This window comes from Thermobia domestica, chromosome 10, assembly GCF_964235325.1.
Source record: "Thermobia domestica chromosome 10, izTheDome1.hap1.1, whole genome shotgun sequence".
Lineage (NCBI taxonomy): Eukaryota > Metazoa > Arthropoda > Insecta > Zygentoma > Lepismatidae > Thermobia > Thermobia domestica.
The window spans coordinates 139,719,577-139,737,596 of NC_137463.1; the positions used below are offsets into that span (position 1 = coordinate 139,719,577).

Here is an 18,020-nt window from a genome sequence, read left to right on the forward strand (position 1 = left end):
AAAATGGCAACCTGTCATTTTATGAGCGATTAAATTTAATCAAATTGATGTTACGGAAAATTATACTGTGGGATTTACATTTCTGATATGAGGCTTTCTTTAGGAATAAGCAAATGAGGTTAACGGGTTTCGTTGATTTTACCTTGCCCCTTCATATACTTGCCTAGGTGTGTATGACAAACAAATATTTTATGAAATAATGTTTGTTAATTTTAGAGTTAGTGATGTGGAACCAAGAGTTCTTAAGTGTTGTAATCGCAAAGAGGTTTCAAACTGTAGTGAATCGGTCGGTTGCGACAAATGCAAATCATTCTTTCACGTGACTTGCATAGAAATGTTAAGTGCGGACGTTGAATCAAAAAAAAAAAAAAAAAAAAAAAAAAAAAAGGAATGATGATAATTGGTTGTGTAACATAAATGAGAATAAGTGATAATTTACGTGATATTGTTCAGGGTAATGGTACTGACTCTGAAGTGCCTGGAACTCCTTAAGAATGGAGTTAATTTAGTTAGTAGTCCTGGGATTCATACAGTTGGTGTTGGAAGTGGTTATCGAAAACCGAAACCTAAAATCGAAATCAGCGGGAGACCGCTTCTTGAAACTTTGAAGAACTTAATGCAAGGGTTTCAAGAACGATTATTACAAAACATTGATTCTGTGGAAAACGATATAAACTCTGTAAAAGGGGATATAAATACTGTGAAGATCCGATATCCGATGAGGTAAAATCCGATATTAGTTCTATGAAATCTTATATTTTGAATTTGGATAGAAAAGTATCTAAAAAATTATCAGCAGTAAAATCAGAAATTCAAATGATTAAGTCCCAGTTGACTGAGAGTTTAATCTGGTCCTGGGGCTTTACTACTTTTCATCCTTTCCATGGCATTTTCCACCTTTACTATAGTTAAGGCCACCATGGGCCCAGTCTACCCCGATTCATGGGTAAATTTTCGCAAGTTTCCCTCGAGTTTCCTTCATTGAGAATTTTTTCAAAATACTCCTTCCATCTCTTCTTTGTCACTCTTCACTTGTCAGAACTTAGTTACCTCCAGCCTTGATGCAGCGCATATGTGGCTGCCTCTCTCTTACCTTCAAAAGCTTGTAAACTTTCTTGCTTCCCCTTTGTTTCCAGGTTGTACAGTCAACAGCAAAATTATCCCCCCCTCCCCTCCGAATAAGTGCTTTAACTCAATTAGGTTGGGTCCAGTACTTTTGCACGTATCAGAAACGCCTCCACAGATGTAACACAACTTACACACAACATTTTAACCAAGGAACTGTTGGTAAGCTTGTGGGGCACTGTAACAGGCTACTGGTGTGCAGTTGATGCATGGGAAAGGACTGAAATTTAAGATTAATCCCTATTCTTTGGAACATGTTGTCCAGTGAGTGCCATATATCAATGACATTATAATTTGTTGCGTGTATAATGTATTATTGTACTATATATTGCGTGTAAGAAGAACAAGAAAAAAACACTGATTCATACTTGAGTTGAAATTAACTGAAAGTATCAAATCTAGAACAATTGAAGTATATAAGCTTGTAAATATTTGCCTCCATTCATGGACCTACGCCAATTCCTCGTCAATCTCGCCATTCCAACATCTCTTTCCTTCTCCATGGGAGAATATTTTGCACATCACACTTATTATGGATTGAAATTGAAATTGAAGCATCGTAAAAATTTTCTACCTGTGAGGATTCGAAATCGGACTGCCTGGGTAGAAATCCAATGCGACATACACTTACCTACACCGATTATTTATTTGATGCACAAAAACTGTTAGCTAGTAGGACTGATCCAGATACTAAGGCCTGCATGAAGAGATTATCATTATTTGACTTACTCATAATTTCCTTCTTCAACTCAAAAACAGGTTAAATAACCCCCTTCAATGAGGAAAATGTTTCGAAACATTCCTCAAGTTGAGGATGAGATTTTAATGTTGGACCTGCGGCTTAGGAAGAAAGAAAGACTGCAGACGTTATTTTTTTAATTCCTTAAATTGTAGCAGAAAGTGCAGAAATTTTAGTTAGGTTTCGAGATACTTTAAAGTAAAATATACTTAGCAAACATATGTCGTACGTAGTTGGTTTAATTTGGCAACTTTACATGAAGAAGTTGTAGCGCACTGGCATCGTACCAAACTCGCAAACGAAAGACCCAGGTTCAAATCCCGTTGTGTCAATTAATTTTCTAACATAGCTTGAGACTTGTGCAATAACTACGTTTATACGTTGCAAGAGTTGTACCTCTCAATTATTTGGTACAACTCGTGCACCGTAAACTCAGTCGTGTCTGGCTGTAAGCAAAACCTGCTATAAAGCAAGAAACTTTACTCTAAAGTCAAAAGAGTGGCGGAACTAGAAAGAAACGAGAGAACGCGGCTTCTATTAAAAGAAAATATCTCTCTTATTGTTATTGTTTCTTTAGGAGTATGGAAAGTTTTTAGATATGTATTTTCTTATTATATAGAAACATTTTAAGTAAATTATGGTTCCTAGTTAATATAAAGAGTAATAAAAATGTTACTGAAATTATATATCTGTATATTTGCTGTTATCATCTTGTGATTTATAAGCTGTAAATTAAGCTCGTGCTAGTGTACTGGTGCAATTACCATAGTGAGCTATATCAATAGAATAAAGAAAGTAATTTGCAATGGTGAATTTTGAAATCGAGTGAAATTTTCATTAGAAAAACAACTAGATATAATTGCCCACATCTTATTGTCTAAAGTGCAGCGAAAACTACGTACTTGGCAGATCGAGTGAAATTGTAGATCCAGAAGTGGCACGGCCACATGAGCCCCACACCCCGGCAAGAGTATTATTTCTGTTAATATACTAGATCAATAATCTGCTCTGTTTATTGTTGCTATAATCTACCTTATATCCTCAAATGTTACAGCGGGTATCCCCAAACATTTTGTGCTTTCCCTGATTCTTTCATACTTTTGAACAAGAATCAAGAGATACAAATTATAAGAATTGTTCGTTATGTTTTTTCGTGATGATACGTTCTTCATCATAGCACCAAAACGGATAAATATAAAAATTTCCAGCATGGCCAGACATAGCCTGTATGATCCTATGCAAAAAATAAAAGGAAGCGACTTACATAGAAGTTTTACGCAAAATGTAATGTGGTGTTTCACACCAACAATCGTGCGGAAGTAAAAATACCGTAAGTAAATATTTGAAAGAATATGCAATATTCTCCAGCTTCCTCTTTTCAAAATTGCTGGAGCCTCTCCTCTTTTACCGAGGACACTTAGCTAAAAGCACTTTGGCATACAGATGAACCGTTTGATACTTCTTCCATTCTTGTTTCATTTGAAATTATGAGGGTCCATTTGATATGCACATACTTCCTTGTTGCTTTCGAGCAGCGATGAAAGAGCAAGAACTACGATGATTAAAAAAAGAAGAAGAAAAAAAAAGGAAAAACCGAAGTGATGATTTTAAAGAATTTACATGTTTCATGACTTTTGCATACCGACAACATGATTTTGAATCTGTTCATTCTTCTTATGAATTACAACGTCACATGCTTATGGATTACAACGTCAACAAATTCACACCAAATTTTAACTTAAAATTCTCTAAGAGAGTTTTTTTTTTAATTTTCTTCATATCCCGAAAATTAGACTTTACTTAAGAGTAAAAATAAAAAATGCTATTTTCTCGGAAACAGCTCCAACGATATTATTTGTATTTCATATATCTATATTGCATAAGCAATTCTGTACTGTGCTATAGATCATTTTTTTTGGAAAGATCTACGAGTGTTTTATTCTTAGCAGTACTTTTTAGACGATTGGCTCAAAACTGATGTAGATTATTTTCTTTATCTTTCGTAAATATATACTTCATTAATAACCTGATAATATAGTAAAGTTCTGAACAAATTACGAATGATAGTAGTGTTTCTTGGAAAATTCTCTTAAAAATGACTCGGGTAACTTTGTTGACATTTCATAAATACATCTTTCATTAATAGTTTGACAATACAACGTAACTAATTTGTCCCTGAAGAAAGTCTACGAGCGGTATTTTTCTGGAAGATTTTTTTTTTTCGGGTGATTGCCTCAAAACCAGATTATTTTATTCATAATGCATCAATAAATATTTCATTAATAAATGAATAATGCTGGGTAAATTACTTTCCTACGGAAACATCTACAGTGAATAGTTTGCTCTTCGGGGTGGTTTTTGTTTCTGGCAGTTTTCCCAAATACGACTTATGCAGTTTTGATGATATTTGATAAACAAATATTTCCTTAATAACTCTAACGAGTGGATAAGTCACTTTTTATGAGCAATTCATAAGGTGCAGTTTAATTTTGAGGGTGAGTATCTCTTGCACGAAGTTTCCCGAAAATGTTTTATAATTTAGTTTCTTATTTCACAGGAAAATTTTTCGTTAATAATTGGAGCACAACTCGATTTAATGTAAGGAATAGGAACGGGAAAATTGGCGCCGGCCCGTTCCCTTTATTTATTTTTCTTGAAGTTGTATAAAATTTCAAATTATTTTCACAGTATTTCTTAACTTCAATAGTAGATTGAAAAGCTATAATCTATTTATTTCGTATTGAACATATTTTTACCTTTCAGAGAACAATGAAATTACCCTCCACATCCAGTTATTATCAACTGGATGCTCTGAAATTTACAGCTTACTCGTCGTATTCGCAGTAGACCATAGAAGAGAGCAAGCCTAGCGTTGATAGAAGACAGTGGTAGTGGGAAACAAGGCCTTGTCGTGGGTTTTCATATTCACTACTCAAGGTTTTATGAGTAACCATACCCTGACAACACGAGTTTCATTCCGTCCCATCTGTCTTGTTCGTCCCTTTCTTGCACAACCAGTCCGCTCTATCCTTGTGATAATAATCATACCTCGTCCAGTTCAAAATGACTTTTCCTGACTTTGCAATTTATGTAGTCAAAATCCTACTCTTGCACCTTCACTTTCCATTATTTTCATTTTAAAGAGGCTGAGCAAACCTCAGCCGTGCAATAAAACTAAGATATAAGAACAAAACATTTCAGTCTACACGTGGGATCAAATCTGGGTCTCCAAGTTAGTAGGCACTCATTTTACTCAAGATCTTACAGTCTGTCATCCTTTCAAGTGTGTATTCATAGAAGGTGAAAATTACTCCTGTTAGTGGGAATGGCAATTGAACTGTAAGGTGATGCTAGTTCAATAAAATCATGCTGGTCTATCCTCATTGTCCTTCCCCCATCCTTAAAAAAAGAAGAAAAAAAAAAAGAAGTTTAGGGAGTTCGTTTTACATGAGGTTGAAAACTAAAATTAAGGAATTTTGGAACGTTTCTTAGAACGTCATTGCTCGATTGGATTTCTAAGCCGTTCTTTTCCCGTCTAAAACCTTCAATTTTATGCTTTATATTGTAGTACACATGCACTAATATTTCGTATTACCTGACCTTTTTTAATTTTCTTTAAATTTAAATATTGAATGTCAATGTGTTAATGAGGGTATAGTCTAATTTTTCAGATCGTATATTTAATATTCTATTTATATAACTTGTATTTCATTTCTAATTAATGATTTGTAGTTAAATTAGTACCGCAAATACAGCATAATTCAGCAGACTTCTCGAAATGTTTGGCTTGTGTGTATGTATGGCTAGTTATATGATCCTTTCTTATAATTTTTAGTAATGCAGTAATTGTTACTTTCAGATTTGCAATTCTCTAGTGAAGAAGAGGGGGATGAAGGCCAGTTATCAGACGCCGAAGAGACTGTACCTGATGATGATAGCCAACAGGCAGCCGAAGCTATGGTTCAGTTAGGAAATTTAGCTTATTACCCTTCAAACAATTCAGGGCAAAATGAACAAGGTAATATGGTTCCCATATTGATTGTGTGTTTTTTGTTGCATATTTCTTTGTTATTGGTGAAAGCGCATTTAAGAACTTCCAGTAGGAATTCATGAATCTGGCCCAAATTGGGGCATAAGAAGTAGATGATGATAGGTGAGTGTTCTAAAGTCACATTCTAAACTTAGTATATAGCGTGTTCAAAAGCATACATTACTGACCTTAATGGCACTTGTATTACCCCAACCCGCCACACAAGAAACTTCAGACAAGTAGCCAGTTGTGTAGATGCTGAATGTTTGAGATAACAAGTTATGATATCCCTGATGTACAGGTACCATTTCATCATGTTCTACACGAGTTCAGTAAGGCTGAGATTGGAAACTGGGTAGGTATAAGTAAAATGCTTATGGCGAGTAGAAGACGTTGCGTTGCTCTGCTGGAATATAGAAAACATAACTTATGCTTTACTGTCGTTAATCAACATCTGTTCCAGTACACATAGAGATGGGCAAGGGGAAAAACCCAATGGAAGGGAAAATATATTTTAAGTCTAAACCCGTGTTCTTTTACTTTTTTCAAATAGTTTTTTCCCAGCCAAAAATAGGTTTCTAGTAATAAAGCAAAAATACGTTATTTTTAGTTGATGTTTATCGGTTTTAATTTTCAGATTCCTTGCCAGTGTAACCTAGTCCAGTTTTAGTCACTTAACTTCTTTGAATCTGGTGACACCGGAAACGTTACTGAGTTACGCAAGAGGTGAAAGTTCGTCTCACTGTGTAATCAATGTCATTTCTAATAATATTCGATAAACGTTTAGCTCTAAGAATGGGACGGCGTAAAAGCAATATCTGGGAAGCGTTTACAGAGAAAGGAATGTAAATTCTGCCAAAAGACATACCGAGTTGCAAATGTGGAGAAAATGTCAGCCCACATATTAAAGTGCTACAGGTGTGCACAAGATGTAAAGAAAAAGCTCCTCCAAACAAGCCGGAAGCGTACATCTATATTTAGTAGACCTATTCAAAACCAAGAGACAGATTCAAATATTAGATTATCAAATTTATACCAATCTGTAGATTCTAGTACATTGTCAACATATAGTTCCAATGGAATCATCACAATTAATTGAATTAGACTCACAAGAAAGAAACAACTTGCAAGAACATTTACAATCTCCAACCATACCGTCAACTATTTGACGAAGGATCGTATCTCAAGATCTCACTTTTTCAAACATAAAGAAAGAATTATAATTCCATAGAGGAGGAAAAAAAATAAATATGCAATAATTGATTCTACATAATTATTATCTGGAATAGGTGACGAATTATTACATATTCAGCTACTTCCTTGTCTACGTAAATATTATTTCTTTCTTTGTCTGAAAAAGTGAGATTTTAAGATACGACCCTTCGTCAATTAGTTGACGATACCTTTGTGGGAAGCTAAACGTGCGAAGTCAAGAGAGCATGAGATTCGTTCTTTTATGGATAACATGACTGAAGGAGAAACGGTAAGCGAATATTTTGTCTGTAAGAAAAAAAAATTTCAGAATCAAAATTTCAGGAAGAGTAAAGAAAACTGGTCCACCTTACTTACATTACTGACTTCGTGTTAGATAAAGTTATGTTATTTTGCTTAAGAATGATAAAATACACTTACATACGATGTCATTGTGAGAGAATCCGACTATAAAGGATAAGAAATATGTTTACCAAATTTTGTATTGATAGAATAGGTGTGAGGGAAAAGTGGCTATTGGTGTACAAGCTTTTCCCTCATATCTATTCCGTCTATCAATATAAAACTTGGTACACACTTTCTTATCCTCTATAGTATTTTTCGAGATTCATTTGGATTGTGTGCTTTTGCCCGAAGCCACTCCAGAGGAGTTCAAAGTTAATGAGATGGATTTCTGGAGGGAATTTTCCCGACATTCTCCCAATTTTCCCTTTTCAAGTACGTTATGGGTCCCAATACATAGCACCTGTGGAAATCTTGTTTCATGTTGAAGAGAATGAAATATAACCCATGTCTTTCCAATGAACAGTGTTGATGCAATAGCTATTTCACTGCGAGTCAACGATTTTCCTTATAAAAACAGGGTTAATGGGCCTCAGGGACTTACTCCGTTGTCCATTGGCAGCTAATTTTTTGTTCATGAACATATCTTTGTTATTACCATTATATTGCGAGCGGTGATAATGATTAGAAATAATGTAAGTAAAAGGCTAATAGTCACCACAAGAAACAAACCTCATTACTAGGAAGTACTTTCGAAGAACATCGTCTTCATCGTCAGCCTAGGCACACTTCAAAAAGGATTTAAACCATAAACAGAATTCTAAAAATGTGCGAAGTAAAAATCTTCTTGTCACTAGAATTAGACATATGTTAATAGTAATTCACTGTTCACTGTTGTTTACTTTTTTTTTTTTTTTTTTTCCATTATCTTCCAGATGGCGAAAATGAGTAGGAAAAACATTTCTCCAAATGGCATTTATGTCGCCTTTATCTGAATTGAGTGCCGGTTTCTCCTTATGAATATAATAAGCTGCTTTAATTGTCCGTTCAGTTGCTGTTTCTGCTTTTTCGATCAAACATGATTTAACAATGTTGTGGTTATTTTCTTTGAGATGTGATGCCAATCCAGATAACTATTGTAAGCTACGAGATTTGGACATGCGAATTTGCTCAGTGATTCTAGTACAAATATATATATATATATATATATATATATATATATATATATATATATATATATATTTGTTTGACCTATGTATATTTGGTCACATTGACATTTAACCCTATAGACGCTACTACTTGTTGGGGATCAGTAAAAAAAGATTTAAAATTTGTAATATATTTTTCTGTAGGTTTAGGAGGAACTTCGGATACCTTGATGTTATATTTATGCAATGCCTTCTTAATTTTTGCCGAAATATGTAGAACCAGAGACACCAATCAATTTGTCTTCTTCGGCATTTGTTGTTGGCCGATGGTGGGTGCCGTCGATCTCCCGTTGTACCTGTTTGTACCACTTCGGTAATAAAGACTTTTGATAGCCATTTTGTTGTCCAGTTTTAATTAAATATTGAATTTCTTGGTTGAGGTCACCACGAAGATCAGAATGTAGAAGAGCTCTCCTGAAGAAGTTTTTCCAAATATTCAGTTTCTGAAGCCATGAATGAGATGACTTAAAATAAATATACTTGGTACCAGCAGAAGGTTTACGATATACTGAAGTAACAAACTTATTAGCTTGTCTTTTGATGGTAATATCAAGGAAGTTAAGAGCTCCATTTTCTTCTACTTCCATCGTGAATTTGATTCTAGGATGTATCTGATTAAATTCATCAAATAATTTCTTTAAATTTACTTCGCACATTTTTAAAATTCTTTTTATGGTTTAAATCCTTTTTGAAGTGTGCCTAGGCTGACGATGAAGATGGTGTTCTTAGAAAGTACTTTCTAGTAATGAGGTTTGTTTCTTGCGGTAACTATTAGCCTTTTACTTACAGATGCTGATCAGAAAAATGGAAACACCTGAACGAAATTGCAACTTACCAGATTAGTATGGTGTCGGGCCACTTTTCGCCTTCAGAACAGCCTTGATGCGACGTGGGATGGAGGCATAGAGGTCGTGAATGGTAGCAAGTGGAATTTTACACCATTCCTCGTGCAGGGCATCGGCCAGTTCTGTGAGGGAGGATGGAGGTGGAAATCGTCGCCGGAGTCGTGTTTCCAAGACGAACCACAGATGTTCAATCATGTTGAGATCTGGGGATTGGGCGGGCCAGGGGAGGTGTTGAACTTCATCCCGATGTTCCTCAAACCATGCTGCAACAACGCCAGCTGTGTGAATGGGTGCATTATCATCCTGGAAGATGGCGTCATTGTCCGGGAACAACATCCGGACCATAGGATGCAAGTGGTCTCCTAAAATTGCGACATCATCGTTGGCAGTGATTCGTCCGCTAAGTGTGACCACAGGACCCAATGAAAACCATGATATTGCGGCCCACAGCATCACCGAGCCGCCGCCATGTTTCACAGTTGGGCGGAGATACTGCAGATCATAAGCTTCCAGTCCTCAACGGTCCAAGTTGCATGGTCGTGGCACCATTTGCGGCGTGCGAAAGCGTTATGGTCCCTGATGAGCGGTTTGGCCAGTGCAACACGACCCCGTAAGTTCATGTTATGTAATTCGCGGCGGACTGTGATTGTCGAAACAGGGTGGGGGAGGTGCTGATTGAGTTCCTCCGTCACTTGCTCCGCAGTGGCACGACGGTTCTGCGTGACAATGCGCTTTAATACCCGGCGTGACCTGTCACTCATGATTTTCTTCCGCCCACTGTTCCGCTTCCCCGATGTGGTTTTCCCGTGTGTTGTGTAGGCCGTCATCACCTTCGACACTGTCCCACGCGACACACCTAACACAGTAGCCACTGCCGTCACACTCACTCCACATAACCGCGCACCAACAATTTGCTCTCTTTGAAAATCTGAGAGGTCTCCCATTTTACACTACCTCCGTCTGCTGCAGCCACTGGACACTGCTGTTCCACTGCGCCTGACTTAGTATGGAGACCGACCTAACAAACCACCACTAGCGGTCCGGCTCTGCGGGCACCACGACACCACTGCCAACCCATACATCTGACGTGTTGCCAACTACAGGTGTTTCCATTTTTCTGATCACCATCTGTACATTATTTCTACATCTTTGTTATGTTTATCGAATGGACTAAGTTTGATTCGGATGTCCGGATGACAGGTTCATGTTCGTTCCTTGGGAGTTTCGTATGAGAAAAGATTTCCAGTATTTTTTGAAATTGTCATGAGATTTTGTGTGTGCGTACATTTTGTGGTAGTAAAATAAATAATTTCATAGGCGTATACTTATAACTCTTTTGTGCGATAGTTCATCTGACTTGTATTTAATTCGTCTTTATGCCTAGTGTTGTATGAATGAACATCACTTTGGATATTAAACATATCTAAATTTGCTTTAATATATATGATGTACCGAAAATACATACGAAGAAGGCAGCGTCATAATTCGTTGTCTATTAAATTTTTCCTTGAAGGATGCAATTCTAGGCAATCCTTTTATAATAATAATTATTACTTTTTTCTGGTATCTGAAGACAGATGAACAACCCCGGAATATTTATTTAACAATCACCAGATACAACTCACAAGGGAACCTTCCGAAAATGATAGTTGCAATGAAAGATGTGGCCTATGCCAATTGAAAGAGCTGTAACAGATATGTTCATTCCCAAAAAATTAGCTGCCCATAGCAATAGGTTCAAGAAATATAAGGGGTGGAAGTTCGGGAAACAGCAAGGTTGGACAAGGGGGAAAATTGCAAATTCCGCAAAAAAAGGGGGCACGGCAAAATACAATGCTGACAAGTGATGCATAGAAAGAGACTTGCCACAATAGGGAACAAATGAAGGCCACCAGTGGGGTTAACAGTGTTGCCAACTGCAATGAAAAGTACATGTTTTGGAAAGAGCACTATATGAAGTGAGTGCAATATTCAGTGTCAATCTGTCATGTAGAACATAAGATATGACGTGTATAATCAGTGGTACAATTTATCAAAAGAGAATAGAAAAAACAGAAGTACGAAAAATACGGAAAAGACGGATTTGGCCATAATGCGCCACATTTGATCACGAGCTGTGTATATTAGAATGAACAAAACAAGAAAGCACCAACTATGCAGGAAACCGATGTACCTAGAGTCAAAAAGAAAAACGAATTCCAAAGTTGGCAACACTGGCCATGAAAATCCAGACAATTCTAATATAGTTAGGCCACTCGCTTCACAAAAAGAAAATTCCGGCAACAGGCATTAGCCTTCGCATCATTTGTACATGCTCGTCCACATTATACGTGCAATTATTCGATGAGACAATGGTCCAAACAGAAGATACATTTGCAGTGAGCACAGCGGAATACTGCTAATCCGTCACATATGGTATAATGATCGCCTACGAATGTCTCGAAACAGTACTCTAGAGGTGTCGGAACCTTTGGTGGTCTTTCTATCACATACCTACACCTGTAGAAAGCAAACATAATCAAAGGCTTGATCTGCTGTGTGTTGCTGTCTGCAGTACTATCACCGCCTATATGATATATCCAGAGTGTCCCACCTAACTCTGCGACTGAAATAGTTTCAAAGAGAAAAAATGTGACACATCCAGTTGTACAGGAATGTACCCATGTCAGCGGGCGACAAAATTCTGTGAGACGCAAGTGCCCCGAAGTCCCCAAGTCCCAGGGGCCAACTTCAAAATTTCAAATAGCACCATCGGTTGAGTTATATTTCTTTCGAAAAATCTTGGAATATGCAACAACGCATATCAGAAATATTTACTATATGGGATTTCAAAATGGCCGCCAAAAATATCTGCTCGGTGACAAGAACAACGTACATTTTGGCGGCCATTTTGAAACCCGTGCTTCATATAGCAAATGTTTCTTATAGGCGGTGTTGTATCTATCCGGAGAAATATCATCCGCCCCTGTTCCCATTTGAAATGTTGCGGTTGACCCGTCGAGCCTTATGATGGGGGCCCTGGGGGACTTGCTTCTTACAAAGTTTTCTTGGCCTTCGACATGAGTACGTTCCTGTGCAATTGGATTTGCAACATGTCGTTTCGCTTCACAGCAATTTGAAACCACAATGTTCGATGTCATGTTAAGACACAACATATATTTGTGGCGGCCATTTTGAAAAACATGCTTCATATAGCAAATGTTTCCTATAGGTGATGTTGCACATTCCATAATCTATCGAGAGAGGTACCACTCGGTCCCTGTTGCCATTTGAAAGTTTGAAGTTGGCTCCTGGGGCCCTATGATGGGGATCCTGGGGCACTTGCTTCTCACAGACTTTTACCACCCCCTGACATTGGTACATTCCTGCACAACTGGATCCGTAACATTTTTGTTCATTTCGCAAATCTTTCAGGTCACAAAGTTTGGTGGGACACTCTGTATATTCCCACATACGACCCAACCATAACATAATGTTCACTACTTCTATTATCGGTTGTTGGTTCAACCCAACCATTTCATGTTCCCCGACTTGACATTGCCTCAATCACTCTAGCATTTATGCATTCCGAGTGATGCCTGTTGCCGGAATTTTCTTTTTGTGAAACTAGTCGCCTAACTATATTAGAGTTGTCTGGATGTTCATGGCCAGTGTTGCCAACTTTAGAACTCGTTTTCTTTTCGACTCTAGGTACGTCGGTTTCCTGCATAGTCGATGCTACTTGTTTTGTTCATTCTAATATGCACAGCTCGTGATCAAATGTGGCGCATTATGGCCAAATCCGTCTTTTCCGTATTTTTCGTACTTCTGTTTTTTCTATTTTCTTTTGTTAGATTGTACCACTGATTATACACGCCATATCTTATGTTCTACATGACAAGTTGACACGGAATATTGCACTCACTTCATGTATTGCTGTTTGCAAAACATGTACTTTTCATTGCAGTTGGCAACACTGTTAACCCCACTGATGGCCTTTATTTGTTCCCTATTGTGGCAAGTCTCTTTCTATGCATCACTTGTCAGCATTGTATTTTGCCGAGCCCCCCCTTTTTTGCAGAATTCGCTATTTTTCCCCTTGTCCAACCTTGCTGTTTCCCGAACTTCCACCCCTTATATTTCTTGAACCTATTGCTATGGGCAGCTAATTTTTTGGGAATGAACATCTCTTTTACAGCTCTTTCAATTGGCATAGGCCATATCTTTCACTGCAACTATCATTTTCGGAAGGTTCCCTTGTCAGAGGCCATTTTATACAGGATATCTTACAACAACAATAACAATGGGAAGGATTTTGGAAGGTATGCCTGTTTGGTTTGGAAGAGCCTGTTTAGTAGAAACCATCCCGTCATGTGCCTGGTAGAACTGAGGAAAACCCTGGAAAACTCCAGTCAGGATGTTCGGCAGCGTGAATCTAACCCGCGACTTCCGAATCCGAAGCCAACGCTCTACCACTTGAGCTACTTCGCTCGGCATATTCCATATTACATATTCCAGATATGAGCGAAGAAACCAGTGTTTGATGTTATAAGAGATTTCTCACTATTTATAGTTTTTAATTTACGTAATAAAAATAGCACTTTGGACAGTTTTCTACCTAAATTCTCTGTATGTTCATTCCAATTTAACTTTGAATCCACATATGTTACTAGATACTTTACGCATTTACTGTATATGCATCTGCATAATTCGCACACTTACTAAGACTAAAGTACGGCCGTTGTATCTCTGGCTCTGACAGCTATGCGAAAAAGAAAGCAAGGGTTGATACTACATTGACACATCCCCATAAGGTCCAATGAGTGACCGAGCTGTCACCGCTCTGACATGGAAACTAGACGTTGTTGCCGCTTCGTCTTCTCCCTTTTCTTTGTGCATAGTTGAGTGAAAAGTGCTTTGAGATTGTGTTTGGTTATTGCGACTTTGGTTTTTTTTTTCTTTTTTTTTTTTTTGTGTGTGTGTGTTGTTAAAAATATTGTCGTAATTACGTAGTGACAATGGCTAGTTCTTCAGAACCGAAGGCAAAGAAAATAGGAGTGTATAAAGGACAAAGCCGAGAATTGATATACAGACTTCGTGAATATTTCGAGAAAGAGCGCAATAATGGTGGCCCTCTTCTCCCTGTGACGAGGGTGGTGGACAGAGTGGCCGACGCCCTTCGTGTGGGAAAGTTTACTGTTAAGAACATAACAAAAGAAAAATGCCCCGAAGAACTGAATTCTCCCTCGGCAGTTTTGGTTACTCCAGGCAAAGAAAGAAATCGACCCAGTGTTAAAACATCTCTAGATCGTTTCCAGAATGACGCAATAAGGCAACACATTTATCAATATTATATAAGGAAAGAATTCCCGACTCGCGATAAGCTTCTCAAGTCCTTGAAAGAAGCAGGGCTTTTCAAGGGAGGGAAAACAAGCTTGAGTGTTGTGTTAAGGCAAATTTGTTTTAGCTGGAAGAAAAGTTCGTATGGAAAGAAGCGATATTGTTGCGGCTCGGTGCAAATTTCTGAGAGTGATGATGAAAATGAACCCGGAAACCTTAGTATAGCTGGACGAAACATGGGTGAATGCAGGACACACGAGAAGCAGTGCGTGGACAGACGATATATCCGAAGGGACAATGAAGACACCTATTGGCAAGGGAAGTCAATTTATTTGCTTCATGCCGGGACTGTGCGCGGATTTGTACCGGAGGCAATGTTGCCTTTTAAATCTAAGAGCACTCGTGATTATCACGAGGAAATGAATTCCACAACTTTCAAAGACTTGTTTTCTTAATAGTCTACTTCCAAATATTAACGAGAATTCCGTAATCGTGCTTGATAACGCGGCTTATCATTCCGTTCAAACGAATAAACCTCCAAATACGAACAGCAAAAAGGAGGACATGATAAGGTGGCTTGAAAAAAATAATGTTCCTGGAGTATCACCAGATATGAAAAAAGCCGAATTAATAGCATTATTAAAAATCTATAAGCCAAGACAGCCATCATATGAAATCGATGGAATTGCTGAGGCTCACGGGCATACAGTTATTCGACTTCCACCATATCATTGCCATTTTAATCCAATTGAGTTAATTTGTGCTCATGTTAAAGGTTATGTGGCTCAGCATAATAAAACATTTCGTGTAAATGACGTGAAAAATTTAGTAATAGAGGCGATCGAGAAAGTGTCCCCGAATAATTGAAAAAACGCCGTTGAGCATACGTGGAAAATTATGCAGCAAGCTTGGGAAGCTGAAGGTGTCTTCGAACAAACTGTAGAAGATTTAATCATAACATTGGGTGATGGTGACGATAGCAGCGACGACAGTGACGATGAAGAAGACATTTCGGCAGTTAACTCTGACGAATTATTTCAAGATTGTGGAGTTCAACCTATCGATAGTGACGAATACGTGTAGGCAGCGAAGGTATGTCAGTTTACTCAATTACTTTATGTTTAATTCTGGCTATTTTTAATTTGTTTCCTTACACGGAAGATTTTAAAAATCCATGAAAATTCAGCATTTATTAATCAATTCATTTCCGTTGTATTTGCTTGCTTTTTCTGTTTATTCTTAGCGTGTGCGGTTAAACCCACAACAAATTGGCAACATTGTTTTGTCCACGTGCAGAACTGTCAGAGCCAGAGACATAGCGGCCATAGTATAAAGTACATACCAATTTACCTTAGTATACTGTAAGTTCATTACATTTAAACCATACAAAAGGCATCTGTAACATTCTCTTCTTAATTTGTAAATTCTGGTCATAAAATTTACACTACCTTCGAGAGACTAACTCCGAAAAAAATGGCCCTAGATCCTTACGAATTCCCATTAGATCTGGTTCATTTTCCCTGCATTTTTGATACAGTCAGGGGTGAAAATTGAACGATAATATTGCAGTATGCATGTAAAAATTGTAGATAAACACAGTAGCTACAATACAGGAAGTTATGGTAATTTTAATTCGCAAATTTAATACGTTATTTATATTTTTAATCTAGAATGATTTAAAAAGCGATGGAAGTAGGATAACTACAAATACCCAGGTAGATTACAATGGTTAACCATCTGCTTCACGCGATTTGTTAATTGTTTCACTGCTAGTTCGAGTGTCCCCAAAACGATTACGATTACCTTTCTGCGATTACTTTTCTTGGAGCGAAAAGTAAGGAGTTACTTATGAAAATGTTGTTCTATAAGTGTTGTTCTTAAGTAAAATCGTGTTGTTCTATAAAAAGTAATAATGGAAAAAAACGAGCTTTTAAACGATTGAGATATACTTTAGTGTAACATTTTGAACTATTTCATACATATACACGTTTAATATTTTTTTATTTTATTTTGTTATAAACGAAAGGATAGCTAACGAATCTAAATATTATGTAGCAGGTACGTATGTTTTCCGAAACTTCATAAGAAAACTAACTGTAATGCCCGCTCTTTGCACGGGGAGAATAGGTTCATGGAAAATATTTGAACTGCTTTCCCACTTAGGATACACATTTTAATGAAATCGTAGTTACAAAGACCTATAAGATGCTCTATTTTTGACGTATACTTTGAACTGTCCTACTTTGTTGGAGTACTTCCCTTAATCAATGTAACATAATAAAAACCCTGACATAATATGTTCTTCAATTCATTTAAAAGGGTAAGCCGTTTTCCGTAATGTGATCACAAACAACACATCAAATGTGGCAAATATATATAATCGCAAATATATATAAATTGCAACCTTCACCCTCTTAAAACCGGAATTTTGAAAAATACAGGCACAGGTGTTCGCTTATTTGCAATGAAAAGTTTAAATACAGATTTTCATATTGTAACTTGAGGGACTTGGGAGATACTCTGTTTATCGCATTAATTTTGAATCCCATACCCCTTGAGTGTGGAATCACTCTTTAATCAAAGTAGTGATTGAAACCTAGCTCGAAATAGATACTAAGTATGTTACAAAAATAATTTGCAAGTTTTCAGCTATTTCCCCGTGATGGGATCACAAATAACAGAGAACGTCACTTTGAATGCAGAGGGAGGAAAAAAAAGCAATAGAAATTGCCTCTTTCCTCTTCAAATGAAAATTTTTAGAAACACTGAAACACATTCCTGTTTATTTTTAATTAGGAGTTTATATGTCGAGCTTCATTTCCCTAACTTCAGATATATATATATATATATATATATATATATATATATATATATATATATATATATATATATATATATATATATATATATATGTGTGTGTGTGTGTGTATGTGTATGTATGTATGTATGTATGTATGTGTAAAATACCCTATTCTGGGCAAAACATTTGAATCACCTTTTTATCTTTACCTCCCTTAGCATATGTATTTAAGAAAAAACCTTCTTTAGTCGTTGCTCTTGTAATAGAAGTTTTCTGTCGAAGTCTCACGTTTCTACATACATTAATATGGGTTTAATTTTCGGTGAATCGCCTTCAGTCTTCCATATAATTGTACATATCACCCCTTCCCCCCTTCTTCAACACGCGGAATTTTCAAAAATGCTGAAATACGTGTTTCCTTTATTTTTTAATCAAGAGTTTTTATAACGAATTTCACCCT

At 37.0% G+C, this 18,020-nt stretch overlaps 1 protein-coding gene across 4 annotated transcripts in view; it reads left to right on the top strand.

Annotated features, from left to right (window-relative positions):
- The window catches only part of Taf1 (TATA-box binding protein associated factor 1), a 726,438-nt gene that overhangs the window by 659,966 nt on the left and 48,452 nt on the right, over positions 1-18,020 (top strand). For all 4 annotated transcript variants that reach the window (XM_081728611.1, XM_081728610.1, XM_081728612.1 and 1 more), the window contains one exon: positions 5,724-5,882. In XM_081728611.1, the coding sequence (XP_081584737.1) occupies positions 5,724-5,882 (159 nt within the window). The remainder of the gene's footprint in view (positions 1-5,723; positions 5,883-18,020) is intronic.